Source organism: Chaetura pelagica, unplaced genomic scaffold (genome assembly GCF_000747805.2).
Source record: "Chaetura pelagica isolate M959 unplaced genomic scaffold, ChaPel_1.0 scaffold70, whole genome shotgun sequence".
In the NCBI taxonomy this organism is placed as follows: Eukaryota; Metazoa; Chordata; class Aves; order Apodiformes; family Apodidae; genus Chaetura; species Chaetura pelagica.
In genome coordinates this window covers 883724-910764 of record NW_009952265.1, presented here as the reverse complement: position 1 = coordinate 910764, position 27041 = coordinate 883724, and the positions used below count along the sequence as shown (strand labels likewise).

The 27041-nt window shown below is 42.2% G+C and overlaps 1 protein-coding gene across 1 annotated transcript in view; it reads left to right on the top strand.

Annotated features, from left to right (window-relative positions):
• SMOC1 (SPARC related modular calcium binding 1) overlaps positions 1-27041 on the top strand; it is a 157529-nt gene that overhangs the window by 46231 nt on the left and 84257 nt on the right. Inside the window, exon 2 of the mRNA XM_010007721.1 lies at positions 23960-24131. Within this exon, the coding sequence (XP_010006023.1) occupies positions 23960-24131 (172 nt within the window). The remainder of the gene's footprint in view (positions 1-23959; positions 24132-27041) is intronic.

Here is a 27041-nt window from a genome sequence, read left to right as displayed (position 1 = left end):
GGTTGGAGGTGTGTTACTAGTGGAGTCCCACAAGGGTCGGTGCTGGGACCGGTGTTGTTCAACATCTTCATCAACGACCTGGATGAGGGTATAGAATGTACCCTCAGCAAGTTTGCTGATGACACTAAGCTGGGAGGAGTGGCTGACACACCAGAAGGCTGTGCTGCCATTCAGAGAGACTTAGATAGGTTGGAGAGTTGGGCGGGGAGAAACATGATGAAATTCAACAAGGGGAAGTGCAGAGTTTTACATTTGGGGAAGAACAACACCATGTCCCAGTACAGGTTGGGGGCTGAACTGCTGGAGAGTAGTGTAGGTGAAAGAGACCTGGGGGTCCTGGTAGACAGGAGGATGACCATGAGCCAGCAATGTGCCCTTGTGGCCAAGAAGGCCAATGGCATCCTGGGGTGTATTAGAAAGGGTGTGGTTAGTAGGTCAAGAGAGGTTCTCCTCCCCCTCTATTCTGCATTGGTGAGGCCACATCTGGAGTATTGTGTCCAGTTCTGGGCCCCTCAGTTCAAAAAGGACAGGGAACTGCTCGAAAGAGTCCAGCGCAGAGCTACGAAGATGATTAAGGGAGATGTTCCACTCCCTTAATCATGAGGAAAGGCTGAGGGAGCTGGGTCTCTTTAGCTTGGAGAAAAGGAGACTGAGGGGTGACCTCATCAATGTTTACAAATATGTAAGGGGTGAGTGTCAGGGGGACGGAGTTAGGCTTTTCTCAGTGATGACCAGTGATAGGACAAGGGGTAATGGGTGTAAATTGGAGCATAGGAGGTTCAAGGTGAATATCCGAAAAAATTTTTTTACTGTAAGAGTGACAGAGCACTGGAACAGACTGCCCAGGGAGGTTGTGGAGTTTCCTTCTCTGGAGACATTCAAAACCCACCTGGATGAGTTCCTGTGTGATGTACTCTAGGTGACCCTGCTCTGGCAGGGGGGTTGGACTAGATGATATCTCGAGGTCCCTTCCAGCCCCTAAGATTCTATGATTTATCCTTTGCTGCCTCTCCCAATGCTTTCTATCTTGCAGGCTGTTAGGTGATGGGAAGGGACAATGCCTGGACCTCCTATGTTGTGTTAATCTCTGAGGGCACAGGGTACACCTTTGAGATCCTAAATGATAGTTAGCTCTGCTGTAGTTGGGTTGGTGCCATGTTTACACTTAGCTTGCCCCAAAGGTGGGAAAGGGAAGGGAGGAATGTCAAGTATCTTCAGCTTGCCACCGGATGTGATTAGGTAACTTAAGAGGATTTTAAAGTCTTCCAAACAATGAGTAAACATGTCAAATGTGATGGAAAGCTCCAGAGTTTTATATGGAGAATTTAAGTCCCTCTGTCAAGCTTGAAGCATCAGGTTAGTGTTGAATTTCTACTGCGTTTTGACCCAATCCTTTGAGGGGGAAGGTATTAGCTGTTATGGCATGGGGAGCAGGCCTTTGCAGGCTAATAAAAAAACTTGCCCCTCTGCTACTGAAGGTTAGCATCTTAGGGCTTTGGGCAAGCTACTAATTAAGTTATAACTTAGTTTATAAGATAAACTATGGCATGTTACTCTTACAACTGCATGGGTCTGAGTCCCAAATTCTGCTTAATTCTTGGGCTTAGATTAGTATACACAACTTCTCTAAAAGCTCAAACAAGTCCACAATAACCAGGCCATATAGTTTCAAATGGATTGACTAGCTTTTGTACCACCTTTGTGTATTTCTACCTAACCTTTCCATTACAGGTGAAAAATCTCAGATACTGCCTAGTGGTGTTCTGTCTACTTAAGTGTAATTCTTAGACACTGGTATAGAAGAGCCAGCAGTAGGTTCTTGCTAAGCTGTTCCCTATTGAAGAGTGTTCATTGCACTGGTTAGGTTAAAGCAGTAGCACCACTTCATTCTCTCTTGTCCAATGTCATTCATCCATCTCCTATGTTAGGTTGCCAGGCTGCACCAGTAAGTGCTTCCCTGTAGTTCAAACACTGTAAGTGGAGCCTGTGCTTCCTTCACAGCTTTAATTGCTCAGAGAAAAGGGCTGTCAGGCTGGTCGTTTGGGCCCAACATGGCAACAAAGGAACAACCACATGGCCACTCACTCAGCTCTGCTGCCCCAACCCCCCAGACACTCTAGGATGAGGAGGACAGAGCTCATGGGTTGAGACAAAGGACAGGGAGGTTTCTTTACCGATTAAGGTCCTGGGCAAAACCAGACTCTACTTGGGGAAAAAATAATAATTTCACACCAATCAAACACACACAGGACGCAGACACACACAGAGCAGAGCTTGCATATGTTACCCCACCCCTCCCTTCTTCCCAGGCCCAAATGACTTTGTTCCCGGTTTCTCTCCCTCCTTCCCCCCAGCAGCACAGGGGACAGGGGATGGGGTTTAGAGTCAGTTCACAGGCTGGTGGTTCCTGCTGCTCCTTCCTCCTTAGGAAGAAGGATTCCTTACAGTCCTCCCCTGCTTCCCCATGGGTTCCCTCCCATGGGAGAGAGTCCTCCACAAACCTCTCCTTCATGAGTCCTTCCCACGAGGGCCGGAGCTGCTCCAGCCTGGGCTTCCCACAGAGTCAGGGGCTGCTTTGGGAACAAACTGCCCTGGTGCTGGGGTCTTCCACAGCTGTGTAATCAGAGTCCACAGGCAGCAAATCCTCTGGCCACAAAATCCAAGTCCAGTGGCCAAGTTCACCCCTCCTGGTGCCTTCAGGGAATGTTCCACCATGTTCCTCCCTGAGTGCAGGGGCACAGCTGCCATCTCGCCATGGGCTGCAGGGAAACTTCTGCTTGGGCACCTTCTTCCCCTTCTTCCTCACCAACCACCAGCACAGCTCTCCTTACCCTGCACAGCTCTTCTCCCCCTCTCCTAGCTCTGCTCAGGTGTTACCTCAGTTCTTTCGTATGTTAATGGCAGAGGTGCATCTGTTGTCCTTCTACTGGCTCCTTGGCTGGGTTTGGAGCTGGGGGAGCTTCTCAGCTTCTTACTGGAACCACTGCTGGGGCCCTTCCCCTGCTACCAAAAAAACCACCAAACCAGAACACAGGCATGAGGAGTTAACTGCATATTGCACTCTTAGATGTGATTTTGGTGAGTAACTATGAATGTGGCTGGAGGCTGGGGGAGAAGAGCTTTCCAGGCATTAAATGCCTGGAGAATGCTGGTAGCTTGTGCTCTTTTATCTCTTCTACCGGTTTGTTTTGTGAAGTTGAATGAGTTACCATCTCTAAAGCTTTTCACCTAGAATGGGCCTGCCTTACAGTTATGTGGTGGACCCTTTTTGCTGGTGTATACACTGTAGTCTACAGATAAAAGAAGTCTTAGAAGTGCAAAATCTCTGAAGCTGCACAGCATACTTATATCCTCACTAAACAGCTGTTTGGCAAAGTCTAATGCAATTTCCAGTTAATGAGGGATGTTTTCAGGCCTTGCCAAGAGAACAGGTGATGTTTTAAACTGATATGTTTAATAAATATACTTTATTTTGTATATATACAATATATATATTTGATACTTTATTTTGTAAGAGGCAGCCAAGTATGCTTCCTGTTGAATTTGATGGCATTCTGGTGATTCCTGTTCTTAAGCAGTACCACAAATTACTCTTCATGCATTGCACAGCACCTAAGAGAATCCCTGTCTTAAAGATGAAATGAGCAGAGAATGTCTAGGGTGCTTTTGTGTCTGTGTTAGGGAACAGCAGAAGAGAAACTCTTCCAGTATCATTCCTGCAATCTGGTAAAACCTGGAATAAGATGCATTAGAGAGTCTAGCCTGTACTCACTTAAATTTATGAGCAGGAACGTGCTCAATAGATAAAACCTTTTTTCAAAAGTTTTTGCCACTCATGTATGGAGTGTTTTTCTTCTGCTTTCTAATAAATATGCAGAGGGAGGGATGGGTCTGAATAGAGGGGTGTACGGCCCATTTAATTTAGGATAGACTACAACCTCACCTTTTGTGGAACTTGCTTGTGATGCTGATGTACATTATAGTCCTTTGCCTGTATTGAATTCAGGGAGCAAGTAAGAATTTTGGGCTGGGCAGGCTGGAAACAACATGGGGGTGAAGGCAAGTAAGTGTCTGGGAATGAGCTGGAGCCACTGGCCATTAGGAAATGGAGAAGGGCTTGAGGGTGAGCAGAATAAGGAGGGGAGCATAACTGGTGCATAAAGCATTGGTTATCTGCAGCCAGTCCCACCCTGGAGTCTTGAAGCTGGTTTGCAGTCTCTGAACAGCAATGTCCTGGGATGTGGCTGTGGATGTGTCCCTCTTTTTTTTTTCTGGGGCACTGGAGCTGTTACTGGGAACACAGTTTGTTGCATTCATATATAGCCATGTTCTTGTGGTCAGAGGTGCTGATTACTCACTGGACAGGCTAATATGGTAGAACTTGCCCTTAACATTGTGCTTCTGCACCCAAGAGTGCCAGTGCAAAGGGTAGGCTTGGTGAGTGGCAAGAGATTGGTTGGCTGTCCTGGGGACTGGATGTCATCTGTAGTCTACCAGCTGCAGACTCCTGACAAGTTATCTAAGAATGCCTGAGACAGCAGTGGAATCTCACTCTTTTCTGTAATCTTCAGTTATTTTGGGCTGCTTATTAATAGACATTAAGTGTCTGAAACATAATTTATGTTAATTGCTGTATTGGTTTGCTGCAGAATCACATGCTTGCCATGAAAGTGTTCTTATGAAGGGGGAGGTGGCTAATAGGTAGAAGACTGATACTATCTAGGAGCTGCCTTGGCACTGGGTGTGCTGTCCTCACTCCTTCTAAAACATCTCAGAAGGAAAAAAGCTTATTCTTGGCATTGTTTCCTCAAGGAGCTAAATTCTACAGAAGATCATGGACAAGAGATTCAGGCTGAAAGACTGAAGCAGATAGAGATGATTCCTGATAAGCCATATTTGGGTTGGCTAGAGATGAGAGTAATGAAAACAACCCCTGTGATGGGCACTGTTTTGAAAACCTCATACAGTCTTAGGAAAGATCTTTATAGTTAAATAGTCTAAGTTTTGTACTAGGCCTTCATTTGACCCTTTCCTTTGCCATTCTGCCTGCTGTCCTTCAAAGCTCTGTCACTGTCTTCCATGATGCTGAGTTTGTTTTTGCTGCAAGTTTTCTTGGCAGGTACAATGCTGTTTCCTAAAATACTAATTTAAAGTTCTTTGCTGATGCTTTGCCTCTGAGGCTAGAATGCCAATCTGGTGTCATGTATTATCACCATGTAAAACAGTTCTTAAGACAGTCAAAAGCTACCTGATTTGCAGGTGTTCCTGATATATTAAAAATATCACTTCATTAAGACCAAGTAACTTAACTTTCTCAGGAACATTGCTTTTCTTGACAGGGAGAACCTAAGCTTGGTAAACTCAAGAGGTCAGTGGACTTCAGAACATCAATTCCCTGTAGTTAGGACATGGGTGTTCTTCCAGCACTTGAATCTGGTGCAGACAGTTCAGCATGTGGGGAGGAAGTCTAGAGGTCAGTGAAGAGTTCTGATAATTATGACTATAGGAGTAAGTTCTCCCACAAATAAGCTGTTGGAAAAACCTCAAACTGAAGGAATTCTTGTTTAATTTTTAATAGGGATTACTTTCCATGAAACTACCTACTATTTTCTGACTGCTTGTTTAATTCTTTAATATCTGACTGTACAAAAAAGAAATTATCTTCTGTATTTGGATAAACATTATCCTTTGCATGCATTCATGTTTAAGGGTTATACAAAAACATGGCTTGCTAATAGGAACACCTGAAGTTATTGTAGGAGCTTATAATCAATGGCTTGTTAGGTGTATTGAAACAGACCTTTAGTGATACTTCTGTGGTGCAAATATGGTATATATTTGTGATGGAACAGATTGCTTGTGTTCTTGCATCCTATATTCCAGTTAATGAAACTAGACTGTGTGAATGGGAAAAGCAGTTCAGGGATCCTGGTCCTGCTGCTTTCAGTGGGCAGGTCCTGATCAAAGGGTTGGGGGAATCTCTTGGTGCTTATGAGAAGGATGACTGGTACAAGCCTGACACTGGCAAACTTTATCAGAAAATAGTTATACTGGGGAAATGATTAAGTAGAAGATGGAGTGAGATGCCCAGGGATAGGGTGACAAATAGAAGTCACAAGCTAGCTAGAGTGGCTCTCTTAGGCAGGTCCCTAGCGGTGCATTGCTTGCGTTAATCCATCCTGATACAATAGCTTTTGGGTAGCTGATGCTATGGATGTTGACTCCCTTTTTTGGGAAGTCCTGGCTAACAGCTACTGAGATGAAGCTAAGCAGTTCTGGTATCATGTAGCTGTGAATCTATCATGTGGTACCACCAGCAGAGCTACTCCAAACCAGTAATGGCCTCTTTCTGTCTGAGCTGTTGAGTGCTTTGTAGGAAGAATTTTATCTGAAAATGTCATGGGCTGCTTCTGCTGTTAGACTACTTCTACTCAAGTAAAAAAAAAGGAAAAATAGGATTTGCTACTAAGAGTGAGTTGGTGGTTTTTTTTCTGTGTACTTAACTATGTACCTGTGGTGGGTTGACCTTGGCTGGATGACAGATGTCCACCAAAACCACCCTTATCACTCCCATCTTCAACTGAACAGGAGAGATAGAATATAATTAAAAGGCTTGTGGGTAAAGATAAGGACAGGGAGAGACCACTCATGAGTTACTGTCACAGGCAACTCAGACTTGACTTGGGGAAACTAGTTTAATTTCTTACCAATCAAATCAGAGGAGGATAATGAGAAATAAAACCAAATCTTAAAGCCACCTTTCCTCCACCCCCCCTTCTTCTGGGTCTTAACTTCATTAATTATTTTCTTAACCTCCTTGCCCCCTGTAGCACAGGAGGATGGGGAAAGCAGGTTGTAGTCAGTTAGCAGATGTCTCTGCTGTTCCCTCCTTCCTGGGGGAAGGAATCATCACACTCTTCTGCTGGTCCAGTGTGGAATTCCCACCACAGGAGACAGTCCTCCATAAACTTACCCAGTGTGAGGTTTTTTCCATGGGCTGCAGTTCTTCACAAACTGTTCCAGTGTGGGTCCCTTCCCCAAGACACAGTTCTTCAGGAACAGACTGCTCCAGTGTGGGTTCCCCATGGAGTCAAGTCCTACCAGCAAACATGCTCCAAGTAAGATATTTCCTCACAGGTCCTAATAGGAGCCTGCTCCAGTGTGGACTTCCCATGCAGTCATAGCCTCCTTCAGGCATCTATCTGCTCCAGCATGTGGTCCTCCATGAGCTACAGGTGAATATCTACTCCACTGTTAACTCCCATGGGCTCCAGGAGCACAGCCTGCCTCACCATGGTCTTCACCATGGGCTGCAGGGGAATCTCTGCACTGGTGCCTCGAGTACCTCCTCCCCCTCCTTCATTGACCTCAGTGTCTGCAGAGTTACTGCTCTCACATTCTCACTCCCCTCTTCAGCTTCAGTTAATCAGTCTTTCCACATCCCTCTTAAATTATCACAAAGATGCTACCATCAGTGCTGATGGGCTCAGCCTTGGACAGTGGTGAGTCCATCCTGGAGCCAGCTGATATTGGTGCAATTTGATGGGGGGAAGCTTCTCATAGAAGCCACCCTTGTAGCCCTCTGCTGCCAAAACCTTGCCTTGTAAACCCAGTACAATAACACATGAATTTGGGCTAATTGCCACCAGTTGAACCAGTGTGGCAGAGGTAAATTTATACATCCTCCTATAAAAACAGTCCCTGATTTTGAGCTACAAATGGGTGGTTTAGATCCTTTTTCTTGCAGGAAGCGGTTCTGGAGGAGATATGATATTTCTGCTTCTTAGGCTTGATGTAAATGCTGGACAAGAGCTCCCTTCTGCACAGAAATATTAAAATCAGAGCTACCATAATTTCACAGAATCTTCTGGTCCTTGAATTTTCCTGGGAAGGCAACAATAAGACAACCATATTCTAATAAAAATCTCATCTTTAAAATTCATAGTATACAGTTTTCTGTGGGGATGCTGTTTCCCTTCCTTGGCTTAATCTGTTCCTACTTCAAGTTGAGCCTTTTTTTAAGTACTTAACGACTTGAAGCATGACACAACTTCAGAGCTTGCCAGAAATGTTTGAGGCAATTGTAATTAGCATATGGTGACCTGTGATTTGGGGAGACAAGGCACTCCAACTTTTTCCTGCTCTTTAGTAATTAATTCTGTAAAGGGTTTGTAAGGATCCATAATTACATGTGGACAGTTCTAAAGAATTTTTCATACACACGTATATCTGCAGGTCCTGCTTCAAGGCTTTCTCATGTAAGTTACCATATTGAAATAGCTCATATGTCAACTGCAAACCTGGGGTTCACCTGATTTAGAGGACTTTGAGTGACTTCATTTTAAGAACAGTGCTCAGCTGAACATCTGTTCTGAGGCAGTCCTCTGTAACAGAATCCACTTCTGGGTATGAACATAGAGAATGATGAAATAAGCAAGTAAATTTGTGTGTTGGAGCCAAATACAGCTGTCAACTAATGCAAATTTCAGCCCTTCCCTCAAAACCTTGCTCATAGGTGTTTAGAATATGTCTTTAGTTTTACCTACTGAAACTTTCCTTCCCTTCTACCTTGGTATTAGAAAATGTGCAGATTAATTTAGTAAGAAATTTGAGTTGGGCCTTGTTTACAAATGAGGATATTCCAGTTGTGGGGGGAGAGGGAAGAAAAGCTTCTTGGCAGAGACTTCACAGTGGGAATTGCAATGAGTCCTAGTCCTGTGAGCCCTAAGATACCTGTGCTCTTAGCAGGCTCAGGGTACCTGGAGGAAGGCAGCTAAATCCAGAGATGGATTTTCTGCAGGACAATTTGCTATTGTTTTTAGATGGCTTATATTAAGCATAATTTTAGTTTGCATTTTTTCATGCTCTTTTCCACTCTGCTTTTATTTTAGGTAACACTAAAGCATTCTTGGCCCTGTCTTGATAGCCAAGTGTAACTGTAGTGTTGTGCTTCTAAAAGATCTTTGCAAGAAGCTGAGCTGCTACTTCACTGCCTTGTGGCTGACAACTGTGTGATGTCCAGGGGCTTGTTAGCAGTAAGAAACTAGTCTACATATACCTTGCTCTGCAACATTGTACTGATCTATTCCTTTGCAGTCTGGAGTCAGAAGTCTTGTGAAAACAAGGAATATGCTGGTATTTGGGCTGTAGCCTGTAAGAGATTATTTGGAATTAAAATACTACCCAGTGATAGAGCTGGATTACTGAGTATAATTAGGGTTTTTGAGGGTCTTGTTAATAACTTGCTCTTTCTACTTGAATTCTAAATGAGAAATTGGCTAATGTAGAGTTGTGTGTCTGTAACTGGTATGTGAAAGAGAGAAAAGGTCTAGGAAGCTGAATGACTTGAGGATGGAAGGGATGGGGCTGGGACAGTGATGAGGGATGGGAATGAAACAGCAGCCTGGCACGTGAATAGACCTGGGAAGAAGATGCCTGATGCATGAATTGGTAACAATATTTGTATATGTAGGATGCTAATATAATTGCTTAAAGGAAAAAGTTTCTTGAAGTCAATTATTGGCATGGTCTTTCTGTGTGCAAGCTGGCAAACTTCAGCTGGGAGATGCAAAGGTGACTGTTCTTGGCTTTAGTATTTTCTCAAAGGTTTTGTTTTCCAAGTAGGAACAGGAAGAGAGCTGGTTAAATATGTAGGGTCTCTTTGACTCTTAGGAGTAGAATTAAAAAGGAGTGAAGACAAAATGTGGGAAAGTAAGAGAGAAGCTGGGAACGTCTGGTTAGAAAGAGACTTGGCTGGAGAAACTGTGAAGGGGACAGTCATAGCAAGAATTGGACAAAATCAGGATTGACAAGGATAAGTAAACTGATTCAGACATAATTAAGCTGGAATCTTTACTGGTGGCCCCATCTTTCATTTGCAGAGGTCTATGAAATATTACAGGCCAGGTACAGTAATTTCTCATGCACCTACAAAAAACCCCACAATTTTAATGTGATTGTCAGCCCAGTTTCTTAAATCAAGAGGTATTTCCTCTTGGGTTGCAGATGACCAAAACTGACTTAGTATCTGCCTGGAGTCCTCTTAAGCAATGTAAAATATTTCATTTTTTCTAGTTTCCTTTCTATTTATAAGGCAAAACTTCCCTGGATTTCTCAAACTTGATTCTGCCTCCAATTAGTTCTTGCCTCCTGGTATGAACCAAAGGCTCATAAGAAGTGGGGTGATATGTGATTCAGTATGTCAGTATTTTTTTTTCAGATTAAACTAGGACTTCTCAATATTTACTAAGACAGTTAGATCCTGGGTTAACTTTTCTGCTTGAAGAGGTTGCTGAGCTCAGGGGACTAGAGAGGAGATGGGTCACAACCAGAAGCCCACTTAGATCAGGATCCTGCTGCCACTGGTCTTGCTAATATTTGGATAGCACTTCTTTTTTGGGGGGTGAATGCCAACCACCACAGTCTAGGCCTTCATAGTTGCTATCTATACCTCCTTTTAAACACACCTCAACTGGGGTCTGGAACACTTCATAGTGACTGGGGCTTTCCTGAGGCTTACATTTGAGAAGGATGAGAGAACGACATGCCCAGTGTTGTCTTGTTTGGATGAGGACAAATGCATGCTGTAATCCCTACATGGGTGGCTGCAGATGGAGGAGGAGAAGTGATTACTGATACTTGATCTACCTTGTTCTGTGCCAGTGCATTAGCTTGCTGCCATCCCCTGAAGCAGTTTAGTATCACATGAGCAGTAAGCACCCTACCCTTCAGTTGTGCTATTCAGTGATAAAGCAAGTCCTGCTTCTTCTGATCTTTTTTACTGGTGTCACTCCTTCCTGGGCTTGTCTCCTAGGCCATAGTGGTGGGCAATATCCTCCAATTACAAGAGGGTTCTTGATCATTTGGGTAAGAAAAGAAATTTCCTTCAGATGAGATCAGGCTCAGCAGCCTCTTAGGCTGTAGGAGGTATGAAGAAAAATCTTTTTAACCCTATGCAGAAGCTCACTGTATTCTTTCAGACATGGTGATGATATGAGTATACTTTTCATAGCCTGAAGCAGCCACAAAAAACTGTGGTAGCTGGTATCACAGCCTGCTCTAATTCTGTCAGCTAAAAATGTCAATTTGGTCTTTGTAAGAAGCCTGTCCAGTGAGCCTGAGTATGGTTGTACTGAGGCCAGGTCTTAGCCCAGACTGAAAGTGATCCAGAAAATCTGAGGAATCCAGATAAAGCCACAGCTGTTTTGCTACAGCTTTCTTAATAACATGCCCTGAAAAGGAAGATGAGACTGCAAGTATCTTGCCAGTTATCTGTGTCAAAGATTTATTGTGCAAAGGTCTCATATTTGCTTATATTAAGACTGATACCCTGCTTCCTTCAGGGAGGCAGACAGTAAAAACAGACAATATGTGTGTGACTTTTTTCCTTTTAGCTTCCACTGGAGAGACACACAAATTGCAGCACAGGGTTGGCTGAGCACTTCCAGAACCCCAGTGAGTGCTGGGTAGGAAAGTTAACCTGGGGATTGCTGTGTGAATTTGGACTAGAGGTGGCTACTGATATGGAAAGCTGTCAGTCCTGCACTGAACTCAGCTCATGTTTGAAGACAACCCACTGGCTCGGATGGCTTTTAAATACAGAGGTCTTGGTGACAATGAAAGTAGAACTAGAAATGCTCTAAACCTTGCTTCCACAGAAAATAAGGAAAGCACGTCTGCCCCTAGCAACAAGGAATCAGCATAAGTGTTTTGTGGCTCCTCACTGCAAGTGCAAGAAATAGTTCAGTGTAGCTGGAATTGCCCTTTCTGCAAGTTGATAATAAACATGCTGAAATTGACAGGTTTATAGTACAAAAAGTTGTGAGAAGCTGTAAAACCTAGGAGTGAACAGCCTGTATGAACATCAGTCATTAGCATCTTTCTGCTTGTATATGGGGATTTATGGTGGGGTGGGGGGGAGGAAAAAGCTTTGGGAAAGGAATTTTGTATCTTGCTGGGGAAACTCAGACTAACAACCTGGGGCAGCATCAAGATCAAGCTACCTGTAAACAAATGTTCTCTTAAAAACACTCCTATCCTTGCTTCTCCTTGTATATATTAAAAAACTGCAGATTTTCAGCAGCAACCCTGACAGTTTATTGATGGTCTGACTCACCACATGCATGTCTACAAAAAGAGCAGCAAAGCTGGTTTAGAGCACAAGTCTTTTGAGGAGTGGCTGAGGGAACTGGTGTTGTTTAGTCTGGAGAAGAGAAGCCTGAGGGGAGACCTTATTGCTCACTACAACTGCCTGAAAGGAGGTTGTAGGGAAGTGGAGGTCAGTTGCTTCTCCCTTGTAGTAGCATGAGAGAAAACAGCCTCAGGTTGTGCCAAGGGAGGTTCAGATGGGATATTAGGAAAAATTTGTTCACAGAAACAGTTGTCAGACATGAACTGGCTGCCCAGGGAAGTGGTGGAGCCACCATCCCTGGATGTATTTAAAAGATGTGTAGATGTGGTGCTTGTGGACATGGTTTAGTGGTGGACTTGGTAATGTTAGTTTAATGGTTGGACATGATGATTGTAAGGGTCTGTTCCAAACTAGATGATTCTGTGATTCCTTGTAGATCACAGCAGGAGGGGTTCTGCTGGGAACATTATACAAACCACATTTGCCACTTCAGTATGGAAAATACTCCTGACTTGTGTAAACAGTTTTCACCTTAACACAGATTTTCAGGCTAGTATGACAGTAATACTGCTGTGTAATTTAGCAGTAGTGATACAATGCCTATTGGAAGGCATGTGAAGTCTACTTGAATAGGCTAGAAAACCTTGCACACTGACAACTTGCTAGTTTGAAGTGGTGTTGCCTAGTTTGCAATGAAGGGCAGTGGTGTAGTAACATTTGATGTGGGTTTTTTCCTTTAAAGTTCAGTAACCAGAAGCTAGGTTACTGCTGCAATTTTGAAGAAAAACATATGTAACTACTGGAAAGGAATCCTGTCTGCAGAAATCAGAAAATGTATTTACTCTCAGAAAAGTGTTACTATATACAGTTTAATGTTGTCTGTCACTGACAGCAGATGATGGTGTTAAAGCTAACCATGGTGCTGCTAACAAGGATCCTTCCTTCTTGCCTCACGAGCATTTTATTTTGGAATTCTCTCTGTAGCTCCTGAAGCAGTCTTGTCTGTATGGCAAGGTTTTTATCATATATTTAGATAGTCATAGTAAGTGACTTTCTTGAGGTGGGAGTAGGGAGCAGAGTTAGTTTCCTACCAGCAGAACTTAAGTTCATATCCTGAGCCTTCTGTGCACAGCAGGTCCTTCCGTTTGTGATCCAGAAAGACTTGAGTAGTGGGGAAAGCTTCTCTGCTACTGCCTGGGCTGTCCAAGAAAGCTTTGAGTGCTTCACAGTCTGAGGAAGCATTGTCCAGCACTTAATTTGTACAAAGGGCTAAACTCTGTGGGTGGTTACCCCTACAAAACTGAGGGAAGCATTTGGTTTAAATGTAAGTAGAAATATGAGAATTATTGTAAACACTGTAAAATACAATGCAAACAGAACTGTAGAACAAAGTAGTGAAACAATTACTCTTTCCCTTAGAGAGTTAGAGGGAAAGTTTATTTTTTCTGACTTTTGACAGGAGTTTCAGTTGTTTCGTACACCCTTTCCTGATTCTTTCCCTCTTGTTCTAAATTCCTGGCTGGCTTATTTCTTTTCTTGATTAGTAGGACTATTTTTTGTTATGAATTTGAAGTTTACCTTAGACCTAATGTATGTCTTTGGATCACTGTAGAATCCAGCAGGGTGGGTTTGGCACTTGAAGCAGTGAGTGTGAAGATGCTAGTCTCCTAGAGGGTTATTCTGGAGAGTCTCTGGTCTACTAAAACAAGTGTTAAGATTTCTAAATGGTGTATGTTAAATGTTGTAATTTGACATTTATAAGGTTGTCTCTGAAACTACCTGTTTGCAGATCAGACATGCAATCTTAATGTCAAATACATGTCTTGGTAGGTGAACATCACTACTGTTGTGTTCTGTAGGGGGAGGAAGGATACCTTATAGCTATTAACTGAAGTTAATACTTCTGCTAATGAGAATGTGTCTTTATTGTTATCTCTTAATTTATAGGCTAAAAGTCCAGAGATAACACAGCCTCTGATATTATGAAAAAAAGCCTTGCCTTGTTAAGAGTACTGAAATAATGTTAGCCATGAACATGAGAAAGCTGCTGCTTTTGAAATGTTGGCACCATGAGCTTACTCTGTATTTATTATGGGAGCATGATATGTATGAACAAGGTGAAATTCCGATACTTTTTTCTTCAGTTTCACTGCCTATGACACTTTAGAGGAATAATAGAGTAAATAAGGCAACCTTATTTAGTACTCTGTAGAGCTAATGGGGCCAGAACCCAACTCTGAACTCTGGAGATGGTGAAGTAGGCCTATAGAAGGACATGGGTCAAGATAGTTATGTCCCCAGAGAGAAGTAGCAATAGTGCTTCAGAAACTTTGACAAGGACATGTTGATGGTAGTATATGTAAAGTCAAATTAAATGGGGAGAAGTCTAGATGACTTCTCATCTTCCTCTGAGAGTTCTTGTTTATTAATAATTGTCTTTGGATCATGTAGGAGTAAGAAGATAGTTAAGAAAAGCAAACCCTTTAATGTTCATAGTACCTCCTTTTTTAATATCCTTCCTGTGCAATGGAATGTCAGTCTTGGCATTCAGTTATATACCCCTACTGATGGGCAGCCAGCCCTTGTTGGGTTTTAAACTAATGAGTTCAGCTATTTCTAATATCTACTACTTGGTTCTGCTGTTGGCAGCAGTAATGACAACCATAATGAAGGCTTGGTGCCAGCTTCAATTTGCATGCCTCTTTCAGCATTTTAGAAGTACTGATTTAAGAAGGACTGAGACTTGTAGAGCTATGGAGTTTCAATGGGTGGCATTTTCCATCCTGTGAGATCTGCAAGAACAAAACATTCATGGTCCAATGAGTGCTTATGTGCATTTGTATTTTAATTTGAGATGAACTTGGAAGATATATGTCTGCCAAATGCTGTTTGTAAACTGTTTAATCATCACATCTCCTCATGTGATGGTCTACCTGCAGAGTAGACCAATTCCAGAGATGGTACTCCTTTTCATACACTGCCTTGTTTACAGTAATACCATAAAACATATATGGCTGTGACTGAAGCAAGACACTGTAGACTAGGCAGTGGGGAAGGAGTAACTGTCCTGATGTAAGCTCAATTGTATCTGTTTTGTTCTGTGTGCTTCAGTAGTGTGCCTTTTGTGCGTGCTGAAGAGAATTGATGGCAGTCATCTAGGAGATAGTGTTCAGGGGGTTTCAAAGTCATCTTTGGCAACACCTATCCACCTTTTGTGGTGATATCTGCTATCTGCACAGGGCTTTGTCTTATTGGGAAGAATTGGTGATGGGAAGAGAAAATGTGTTTTATCTTCTCACCAGTTTGGGATGTCTAGAAAGCTTATCACCTGACTTAAAAGACTCCACTTAAAGTAGGTGCCCTGCTCTTCAGCAATAACACTGGAAGGAAAGGGCAAACTTTGAGTTCTTGAGAGAGACACTTGGGAAAGTACTTAAGAGAAGGGCATCTGGATGAGTTGATGTCAGGTGGTGAAGCTGAATTTTAAGGGCTTTGGCTTTAAAGAGAAGACCTCTATAGCTATGTTAGCTATTAATGGAAGCTCAAGAGAAAACTTCTATGTCATCACATAGATTATTTAAGAATGCTTCAGCAAAACCAGGTTGTAATCAGACGTGCTTGCAGTTAGTGTATCCCCACATTACATAGCAAAGGCTCATGTGAGAAGCTTATTTGGTATCAATACTTTTCTGCCCTTTTAAACAACTAAGAAGTGTCATGCTGTTCATTACAGTATAGTGAAAGGTATTACTGTGGTGTTTGCAAACTCGCATTAGTACAAATGTTGAGGCAAATTCAAGGGAAGGGTTTTTGCACTATTGTTCTTGAGCAGTGATAGGCTCCAGAAAGGTTCTAGTGGTGCTGTTATGAAGGAACTAAATATGAGTGGAGGGGAAGATTACTGTGGATTACACAGCTGGATCTAATTAGGCAAACTTCCATCTTCTAACACTTGCAGAGCTCAAAACTGGCTCTGCAGCTTGCCCATTCTGTCTGTAGTATTCCAAATTCTTGTATATGGGGAGGAAGCTTTCCTAGAGTGACTGCATAGCCAGCCTGATGAAGTAGTACAAGGGGGAAACTAGGCTCAAAGTATCTTTTTCCTAGCCACATTCTGAATGTGGCTAAATTTAACACAGGAGGGCACAGAAAACTACAAATCCTGGCATTGACTTTTAGTAGTTTATATAGTGGAGGGCAAGAAAGCATGTACTTAAGTCTTCATGATTCAACAGAATCAAGGCCAAGAGTTTGCTCCAGTTCCTGAGGAGCACATGTGGTGGTTTTAACACATTCAATGTGACATCATTTGTGTAAGGACAGGGATTGCTCCTCCCAGAAATCTTGCTTTGGGATACTGTCCTTTATCAAATATACATGTGATGTTCCTTCAACCCTTCTGCTTTCCTGAGAGCTTTTGAGGAAAACATATTTCATTACAATGGAATAGGTGACAGCACAAAGGTATAATCCTGCTATATTTGCTAGGGGAGAAAAACAGTAAACTACAGTAGAGGATAATGTACTCAGAGGAGACTAACTCTGCATAAGTTATACAGAAGAATGTTTTGAGTTAGTTTTTGAGTTATGCTGAATAAGCAGAGGACTCCCTAAACCAGAAAGACTGGATCAGCTTATTAAATGATACAATTTACTAAAGACAAGATTCCACCTTTTATGTCAATAGAAGTTTTGCTGCTGTTTTCTGTGGGACAAGAAGTTCATTGCCTGACTATGCAATGAATTTGCTGGATTTGCTGTCTGGTTCAACATATATAGTAGCAAAGCTGAAGAGAAGAAATAGTCCGAGGTAAACATGCCTTCTCTTGTCAATGTGTTTGACTAATTAAATTTAATCTCAAGTTTGTTCTAGGCATGCATGTAATTTTGGCTGCAAGAATAATCTTACTAGGTGAGTGAACTTTGACAGAAGCTGAAGTAATATTTCAAAGGAATTAAGTCAGTCTTTACCTTGCCAAACTTACTAGAAGGTTTTGAAGTCATATTAGAAATTAGAGATTTGAGCTGAAAATTCAATTTGGTGTTTTAGGCTTTTGGTTTCAGCCTTTGTTCAGTTGATCATATTCTGATCTTTGGTGCAACTTGTGAAGTGCTTAAACTTTATATTTATAATGTATGTTTATAAAAAACCTAATAAAATAAAAAACGTATATTTATAAAATAAAAGTAACTTTTTATAATGGTGACGCAGGCTTGTTGATAAATTCTGTGGAATAAGGGATTAATTTAAAATCTGAAATTAATGTGTTGTCTTGATGTCTCTGGCATTTCCTTCCCTCGAGTCAACTGTAATTAAGCACTTGCATAAACTTCACCTCAAAAGCAAAAAGATGTAATTTTAAAAGTTTGTTCTGACTGCAATGGCTTTTTTTTTTCTGTTAGAAAGAAAAACATGGTAACAAAGAAACCCAGTAGAGTTTCTCTGGGATTAGTTTAGATTCTAAGGGTTTCTCCTGAGCTGTTTGTTGTAGGTGAGCTCCTTAATTATGCTGCTAGACAACTTCTTTGGATCTCATACCTCATCTTCTGAAAGTAGAGCACAGCTGCTGCTAAGGGCTTGGGGATCAGTTTGCTAAGAAAACAAATATTTCTTAGCTAGAAATCGTGTAGCAGATGAAACACAGTCTTTAAGCACTCTACTTTGTTGTAGTGACTTACACAAAGGTGATTGAGGGAGGATAGTTGGGAGAAGGGAGAATTGCTGGAGAGAAGTAAGGTTTCTAGTTTATAAGAACAGAAAACTGTCTTGAATTCAACTGACAGAAATACATCTAGAGTTTGTCTGCTTTGTGGTGTGATCCCATATGTTTCCCAGCCTCCACCATCCTCAAGCACAGGCTGTGTGCTTTGAACCTATTCTTGTTTGCACAGCTGGGGACCTGAGATTGAAATGTGAGTGGTGCTTTAACTTACGCTAGACTCCTCACTTTGCAGGTGGGATGACTCAAGGAAAAAGTCTTTTACAAAATCCTTCTCATAAGTTCATTACATCCAGGGGTAGTTCTGTGCCCTTCTAAAATTTGCTGGGAAAGCCTTTAGTCTCAGTATAAAACTGTATGATTCTGGAAAACACCCACACAAGGACTTGTTAAAGGCAGAAATTTTGGTTTAAAGACATTCTTAAACCAAAGTCATCCAGATGCAAGTGAAATACACACTTGTGAGCATTTCCAAACAGGAATATTAAAATAGAACCATCTCTTCCTCCTCTTACCCCAAAGCACATGACAGACTTGGCGGGAAGCTGGCTTTGAAAGCCTTTTTTCACTAGGTAGCTTCTGAGGCTGCGTGGGCACTCTTGGTACAGAGGCAGGATACCTTTCTGCACATGGGAGACTGCAAGCCTTGACAGTCCCATCCTTACCGGAGTTTAAGGTTTTCAAATTTTCTCTTTTTGTATCTCTAGAAGCCAAGTATTTTTGGGTCTCTGGCACAGAGTTGGATCTTTGACACATTTGAGGCCTGCTACGCTTCTGATTCCATGGCAGAAAACTTGGTTCAAGTTGTAAACCCATGGTTGAAGTTGAAATTTTTGGGCCCTGTTGGCAACCTGCCATGGGGCTGAGAGTCTAGCTGTGATTAATACTGGGACCTGGCTCCAGCTCTGCCTTCAGTATGGCTGTTTGCACCAGTTTGGAGCTGGAAACCAAGCATAAATCTGTGAGGTTAAAACTAGGAAATGTGAACTGATGCTTTCCAACAGCAACAAAAATGTCCAGAAGTTTATAGTCTCCTCTAATATATAAATGGTATGGTTTTCCTGGGGAATTGTCCAGGGGAAGAACTTGCTCATTTGTACTTAAGACAAGCCAGTCTGAGTGCTTTAGACAAATGGTCTGTGCTGTATGAATACCTAGATTGATCACTTTTTCCATAGATGTAGTCTAAGGGTCATCAAACTTGGTGTGCCAAAACAGGAGTAAGGCATTTTGTGTACTTTTCCCCTCAATCTCTCTAGTCCTCAGTTCTGTTAGGCAGCAGCCTGCAGCACTCATTGGGAGTGAAGCTGCTGAGCAGTGGATGCTCCTCTGTATTGATCTGTCGTGGACTCCTCTAGACTTGTGCATTAGTAGAATTCCACTTTCTCACATTCATGTCACTTGTGTCCCTTGCTTCCTCTTTCCCCTGAAGCCTTGCTAAAGCATGTTACCCTGGTACTGCAATGCTTTTGCCATTTCTTGTTACCCCTGTCACAAAGGGCTGTGCTGTTCTGTTTGTGCTTATAATGTACCCAGATGGTGAATAGAATGAGTGACCACCAAGCTCATTTTCACTTGAGGGGTCAGACCTTTCTCTGCTAAATAACACAAGTGTTCCCAGCTGCTGTGCAGCTGCAGGGAGTCTGCTTTCCTTCACAGGCATTAAAAAGCCTTTAATCAGTGTTTGTTGTTTGTCAGCAGTGGTGTTGAGGTGTGGAGAAAAAGAACAGATATGCTTTGTTGGCAAAGTTAACTTCATTTTGACCTCTTATCTTTCCTTTTTCTTTTCAAGTCTGAAGAAGCAGAAAGTAGTTTGGGAAGTGGTTTCTTCAAGCACCTGTGTAAATGTATTTGTTAAAGGAGGAGTTTTATGTCCTTATACATATACAGAATTAGACAGAAAAAGATGCTCTGAATGCTGCATTGAACTGGAAGCTATTTAGGACAGGGACTCTGACTGGTGTAGGATCTGTGCAGGCTTCCTCAATGTAACCAAATGCTATGAAAATGCAAATGTTGTTTAGTACCTGTGTATTCCTTATTCTAGTATCAAGTCTACCTTTAAGGTTTAAACACTTGCAATCTGGTCAATTTTAATATTTTCCTGGAAAATAGATTGTCTGGTAGCTTTTACATGATTTTTGTGGGTTTGTAGTAATTTTTATTTATTTATTTTTAGACTGATAAGCCAGTGATACCATCCACAGTCCCATTTGTTTTGGATGCTGAAGCAAATGGGAGCACTGATATCAAGAGGCTTTGGGAAATCTCAAATCATTACTTCCCTCTTTCTCCTAGATGAAGTTTGGAAACCTGCTGGTGCTGCACATGTTTTTGCAGGGTTACTTTTTATCTGAGTCCAGATCTGTTCATTTGTGTCTCTCCGTAAAGCACCAAGCATAACTCAGAGTTTTGATTCCCTTGTCTGCAAAGCCTGTTTTATGTGGGCATCCTGAAGCTGTGAGGATAACAAACTTTGGTTGGAGCTCCAAGTGTCATGATGAGACATTTGGTGTTAAAGGTAGAAGAGGTTATCTTCATAGGCTTCCCCTGGTTTGAAGTGACCAGAAAATTGTGGTTCTACCTCAGCTGTGTCTGGGAAGGGTGGGTAGCCAGGCGTGAGGCCATCTTCTGCATCTTGCTCCCATCCTCTGCCTGGCTCAGTAGGATCTCTTGCAGTGACCAAGGTGTTCTTCTGGAGCAGGGCTGTGCTCCTTGGAAAAACAGAGCCTGCTTGCTCCATGTTGGAATAAAGAACATAAAGTGAGCAACTTATGAATTGTAGTCCTAGCTCTTAAAATAATAGATTCAAAACACTAGAAAGAAAACTTCTTGCACTGGGTGGCAGGGGATGGACACTCAAACCAACTAGTGTATGAAATGTCTCAGGATGGTCTGTGTTGATGGTCACTTCTGCAGCAGGAACACTTACCAGTTAGAAATGGGACAAAGAGTCACCATTTAACTGTCTGGAAAGCTAGCAGGGCTGCTAAGCAAGGCCAAGGGCTCTGAGCTACGGTGGTGCAGGTGTCCTACAGCAAGGAGCAGTTTCTGAAGCTCTTCAGTAGTATCTCCAGGAGATTCAGCCTTTCTGGCAGTACTGTCTGATCACATGAGAAAAACCCTGATCAGACAAGCATGATTGTGGATCTTTCTGGAAATGAATGCAGACTTTTACAATTATAATCTAGCTGAACGAAACAAGCACCATCTTGTGCAACTACATAAACCATAAACTTTTTTGGCAAGGCAGGTGTGGAATTTTCAGTGTCTGGAAAGCACCTAGCATGCTGTGTGGGCTCCCTACTGCAATCCAAATTGCAAATGCTAAAAAGTCTTTGATTTTTTTTTATAACATGGTTCTTGGCTTAATTTGGGTAGGCAAGAACTTCATAGACAGCATTGGGGTGCTCTGCATGTTTCCTCAGGCCCTCATAATTAATCAATGCAGAGCTGTTTCTCCCCATCCCTCTGCAAGCAGACATCGGAGGAAAGCTGTACCACAGACATAAATTTAGCTCATTTGTCAGCCCTGAGAAGTGCTTTCTGTTTTTCAGAGATGCCCTTTCTGGAAGGAGGGGTGTTCCTGGCCTGTAAGACCATTCTAAAAGTATTTTAGTACAGGCTGCAGAACACTTAGGTGAGTTTTCATTATACAAGCTGTTTTTTCAAGAAGTTTGTAACATGATTTGATGCTGGGAACCAGCATTCTAGCTCTTCTGGTGCACCTCTGCCTCTGACACAAAGCATTTGCAAAAAGTTTCATGCCAATAGCTCAAGTCCTCAAAGTTGTGATAAATGGCAGATGCATGTTCCTCTGAAACCAGAAAGGCTTGTGTTTCACGGAGTATTTAATTGTTCTGTGTGCACCTTACATGCTGTACTAGCAGACATCTGTTTTTAAAGTCAGTTTATACAGACAGCTGAAAAGCCTTGCAAGTCTTTCAGGGTCTCTGACACCACACACTGGGAGGAAGATTCAGCATCTTCAGTCTGCTGATTTTTGCTGTATGTTTACAGTCACTGGAGATCTTTGCACCTTGGAGGCTACAGCAAAAGCCAGAGCAATTCCAACCTAACTTTTGATAGTCCAACCCCTGCCATGAACTGGGCAAAAAATCTGGTCCAGCTTTATGGTGTTTTCATAATTAGTCCAGGTCTCTATAAGCAATTTAAAAGTGCCTTCAGGTTTAAATTTTCCAGTTTGCCATTTGGAACAGGTGTTGCCAGGTTAGAGAAAGTGTTGCAGAAAAGGAACAAAAACACTTTAAAAACTCTGTGCTGTTACAAATTTTGGCAAGAGTCTGACAGATGAGATTTTAAAAAAAGTTTGCCCCACCCAAATTCAAACAAGTGCAGATCTTGCTTACTTTTCCTAGCTGTTATGTTTAAATAGGGTTTACAGTAATCCATGAGTCTTCAAAAGATCCAGCAGTACAGAGCTAATATGTTTTTATATGAAAATACACAACTTCTCAATTGTTTTCCATCTCATTTAATTGGGGAGAGAAAGGAGGTGAAGAATTTTTTTAAAATGTCAAAAAACAAATTTCAGAGACACATGTTCTTGGAGTGGTTAAAAACAAACCCAAACTGGGCTTCAGGCAATGTTTTTTCAGCAGCTTTAACCTCAAAGCATAGAGCAGACAGCTTTGTAGGCAACTGTAACACCAAGGTGATTATGGCAGTGACTCAGGCTTCCCTGTAAGGCATCCAGCTATCAACACACTTGGAGAGCTGTGGCTTTGTGCATGCAGACAGGGTGTCAGTCAGTGTCCACTTGCCAGCCAGGTCTGAACTGCTGAGCTAGTAGCTGCTTTGATAGTGAGCAGAGACACTGGTGCACTAGAAATCAACTCTAGTCCTCCCCTGGCTTGTGAGAGATGGGAGCTTGGGAAGGGAAAGTGCAACTCCTCTTTTTCTTTGCTTCATCCTCATGGGACTTGTTTCAAGAGTCCTCTGAAAGCTTCTTATGAGCAGGTGGTTGGGTTTGGGTAGTAGTTAAAGGTTGGACTGACTGAAAAGGATTGCTACTGTCATGTCTTGGTGAAACTCTTCCTGTGGTTATGGAAAGAGGACTGGGAGTTGAAGTCTTCAGTAAGACAGTATGAACTTGGGAGACCTGAGTATCCCTCTAGGCAGCTCCAGAGTACAGTTGAGGGCACAACAGTAAACTACTACTAGGTATTGGGATTTGCAGGGAACAAGTGGACAAAAAATGGGGAGTCACTGGTGCATGTTGAGTTTTCCTGTCTCCAGAAGATAAGGCAGAAGCCAAAGTGTGTCTTAGAAGGGAAACAGCAGTGATTAATATGGTATGAGGGAAGTCTTTGGGGCAAGGAATTGGGAAACTGGGTTTGCTTGCATTGAGAGAGTGACAAGAAAGGAGTACTGTGTTTATATAAAACACACTGCATCTGAACTGAAATCTTGAGAAGAAGAGGTTTTCACAAAGATGGCAAACTTCTGAAAGGAAGTAGCTTTTCATATAGTGTGCAGTTAGGTTGTGGTACATGTGGGATATATTGAATGTGATTTCTAGCTGGGCAGGAAGTCATCAGGAAGGAGCAAAATGTGTTCCTTTGGGACTGTGCATGTATGCTGTTGCAGGTGGTATCCACAGCTGACATAAGTAATGCTTTAAAAAACAAGTACCTGGTGCTGTATAGCTGGCCACAGCCATGGTTCAAGTAACAAGGCCAATCCTGATTGGTTATTTGGGTTCTTCCATCCTTGGTGAGAAGCTTCTTGCACCTCTGCCTAAAATTCTGTAGTGCCAGATGCTGTTTGTGGCAAGCTGGGCTCTTATGAGTCAGTGTTGCCCTTCCTGTGTAGGTTGTTTGGTTTTGCACATCTTACATTTTCAGAGGTGAGACAGTAATATTTGCATTTCATTAAAGAAAATGGAACGGCAAAGACTTGTTTTTTTAAAGGTGCATATATTTCATTTTAAGCTGCCTTCAGGTAAAGCCAGCTTTGGTAGGCAACTTAGACTGCATCATAGACCATATCGCTATTTTCATAAAACCAAAACACACTATGCTCTGCTTTGGGAAACAAAACAAAACCAATTTTTTTCCCCCCTCCCTCCTTTTTTCACTTCCTTCAGTTTTTAATAAGCGACCGTGACAGAGACCCTCAGTGTAACCTGCATTGCTCCAGGTCCCAGTCCAAGCCCCTCTGTGGCTCTGACGGCAGAACGTACGAGTCGATGTGTGACTACCAGAGAGCCAAGTGCCGGGAGTCAAGTCTGAGCGTGACACACCGCGGCCGCTGCAAAGGTAGGTGGATTTCAAGTGCCTTTGAGGGGAGGAAGGGGAGTCCTGCCTTCTAAGAAACTAGATTCTTAGACCCTTGAATTTAATACTGCGCTCTGTGAGTGATCCAATTGAAGTTGTGCATTCTTGTGAATGCACGGGTATCTGAGTTCTGGGTTTAGGTGGCAGGAGTAAGAACAAACCCAGAATATCAGTGAAAGAAGGCAAAGGAGCTAGAAACATCACTGAAAAAAGGCCAAAATAGGTATCTGCAGAGCAGCATGGGCAGCCTCTGTGGAAATGCAAAATCAAATCCTGAAAGGAGAGAACTTCCTTGCTACCTGTGCCAGTGAGGAACTATGATACATTTGAGTGACAGGAACATGGAGTGGGGAAGAGCATGCAGTGCACATTAGGTGCCTAGTCCTTTTTTCAGACATATACAGCCTTTTTGAGCTGAGCTGATTAAGACAGAATGAATGTGAGGCTTTACATGCCTGCTTTGCCTGTTTGCTGATACACATCTACTTAAAAGTGAGAATTTTGTTTCTCAATTCAGCTCTTTAGCATAGGCTAAAGATGAAGCTGAGACTTTTTAAAGGAATATTGGTATATTGTCACACAAATGGTTTACTTCTGCAGTGAAGTGAAAAATCAAGCTGAGTGCAATTTCTGAGGGTGCAATTGACTCCAAGGGCAGATGGCACAGATGTTTTTAGCAATTGGCTAAAGGGACAGGGGAAACTAATTAAAATCCCTGTGGAAGGATAAATAGGCATACATTTAAGACTGACTTGTTCATGAAGGCTTTTTTTAGTATCAAGAAAATGCATCTTTGTCAGAATTACTTTTTCTAACTTGGAAATCCCTTTTCGATGTATTGACAAGCTTTATAGTTTAGGTGAATCATGAGCTTTGCTCTCAAAACAGTTTCTCTTGGGGGGAAAAAAGCTTTCTTGTATGTTTTGTCTTTCTCTCCCCACTGCTTGGCTGCTGTATGGCAGCTTCTGTCTGTTTCATAAAAAAGGCCTTTGGATTGTACTGCTTTCTGAGTGCTGGGAGCCCACAAACTTTCTTCCCAGGTCCCAGGAAGCAATTAGATTGTTCTTGCAAGTCCTGTGTTTTTGTGTACCACAGTAAGAAGCAGTAGGGTGAGAGTCCTGCTTCTGCTTTCATCACTTGAGCAGAGTGGCTTAGATAAGTGACTCCACTGCTGATAGTAGCATAAACTGGCACCGTTCATTCACTTAAAACACGGGATCCGTATGCAAAAGTGTCTATTTCTGGAGTGGAGAAAATGTTGTTTGCCAGACTACACAGCCTTCTCTGTATTGTGATTGCAGAGACCTGAAGAAGTAACTAAAGACTTTTTTTTTCTTAACCACAGTTCAATATACTTTCTGTTCTCTTGTGTTCTCCTTTCCTTTTCTCCCCTTACCCTGTGGTACCATACAGTACTTAATAAGCTGAGAGTGTTTGATTGCTGCTGCTCCTGAAAGGTATTTTGTTCTTCTAGTCACATTAGGAATATAACCTCTAGCTGTGCATGAAGATCACCCCTCTTGGCAAGTACAGTTGTGAGCCAGGTGTGCCTACCTGCAGGCAGTTGGCCATGTCTGTACCTTGAACTTGCACAAAGGAAGGTATCACCAGCAGTGTTTGAGCACCTTCTACTGCTGCAGTAAGGCAGCAGGTTAACCTCTAACAGCCTTCATTCCTTCTGCATGACAGATGCTTTGCAGGGGAACTCCTATAGAACTGTAAGAGATCCCATAGGCCATTGAGCCCAGTCACATGCAATAGTGATAGATGCTGTATCTAACAACTTACCTTTATGAAAAGAGTGGTTCTATGTTGTGCTTCTTTCTGTGAGGAGGGGAAAAATCCCAGGTAATTAAGGAAAGAAGTAGTATATTGTGGACAGCAAGGTATAGTTCTGACACCCAGATCACCATAGGTTTCTAATTTTGTGTTAACTTAAACTGTACTTGTTCCAAGACAAGTAGAATGGTTTCCATAGTAAGAACAGAATGTTTTTGATTCAGCTTAGCTCTCTGCACTCTCTCAAGAAGCTAAGGACCTTTAAAGAAGAAGCCTTTGGGAACAACTTTTTTCAGCTCTTGGTATTTACTAGCTTCCTCACATGCTTTTCAATGAAATTCCTTCAGCACAAAATCATCTGAACACCCTCCAAACCTTCACTTGTCACAAAGGGTTAAAAGTAAGCAGTAGCTTAAAATTATCAAACTACAGCATCCAAGACAAATAGAGCCTTATTGAGATTCCAGAGAATAGTTTCAGATGGCTTAGCTGTGCATGAAATGCACAGCCAAGCACTTCTACGTGAATCTTTTGTCAACAGGCATCTTGAGATCTGATGTCAAAGAGTTCTGCCTCAAAACTTTGTGGGGAAGCAGGACAAAAACTTGTTAAATTCTGAGTCTTGGTAAGCTGTCAAGGTTATGCAGTGGTTATGAGGTATACTGGATATCTGTACCTTAAAACACTGAGGTTCTGTGTTAAGTGGTTGGTTTCTGGGAACTTGTTTGACCTATTTAATAAAAAAAGGGTGGGAGTGTTCTAAAAAACTTCACTGTAGGTTTATAATGGTTGGGTTTGAAAGTCTACTTGATGAGCTTGATGAGGAGTCACTATGTACAATGAACCTATCTAAAATACTGGTGGGAATTGTAACAGGGGTCTTCAGCCCATCAGGGACACCTGGGTGAACACAACTTTTAGCTAATGTGCTAGAGAGGAGGGTCTCCTGGGTAGTGATGGATTGTTTGGAAAGAATCTCTCTTCTACCTGCTGTTCTCATTGTACAGGAGATGCTATTTTGAAATCACTCTTTTGTCCAGTTGCTAGATCCCTATTTTTTCTTGGATCTTTCTTATTCCTAGTTATGGGAGGAAAGAGAGGGTCCCTCCTTGA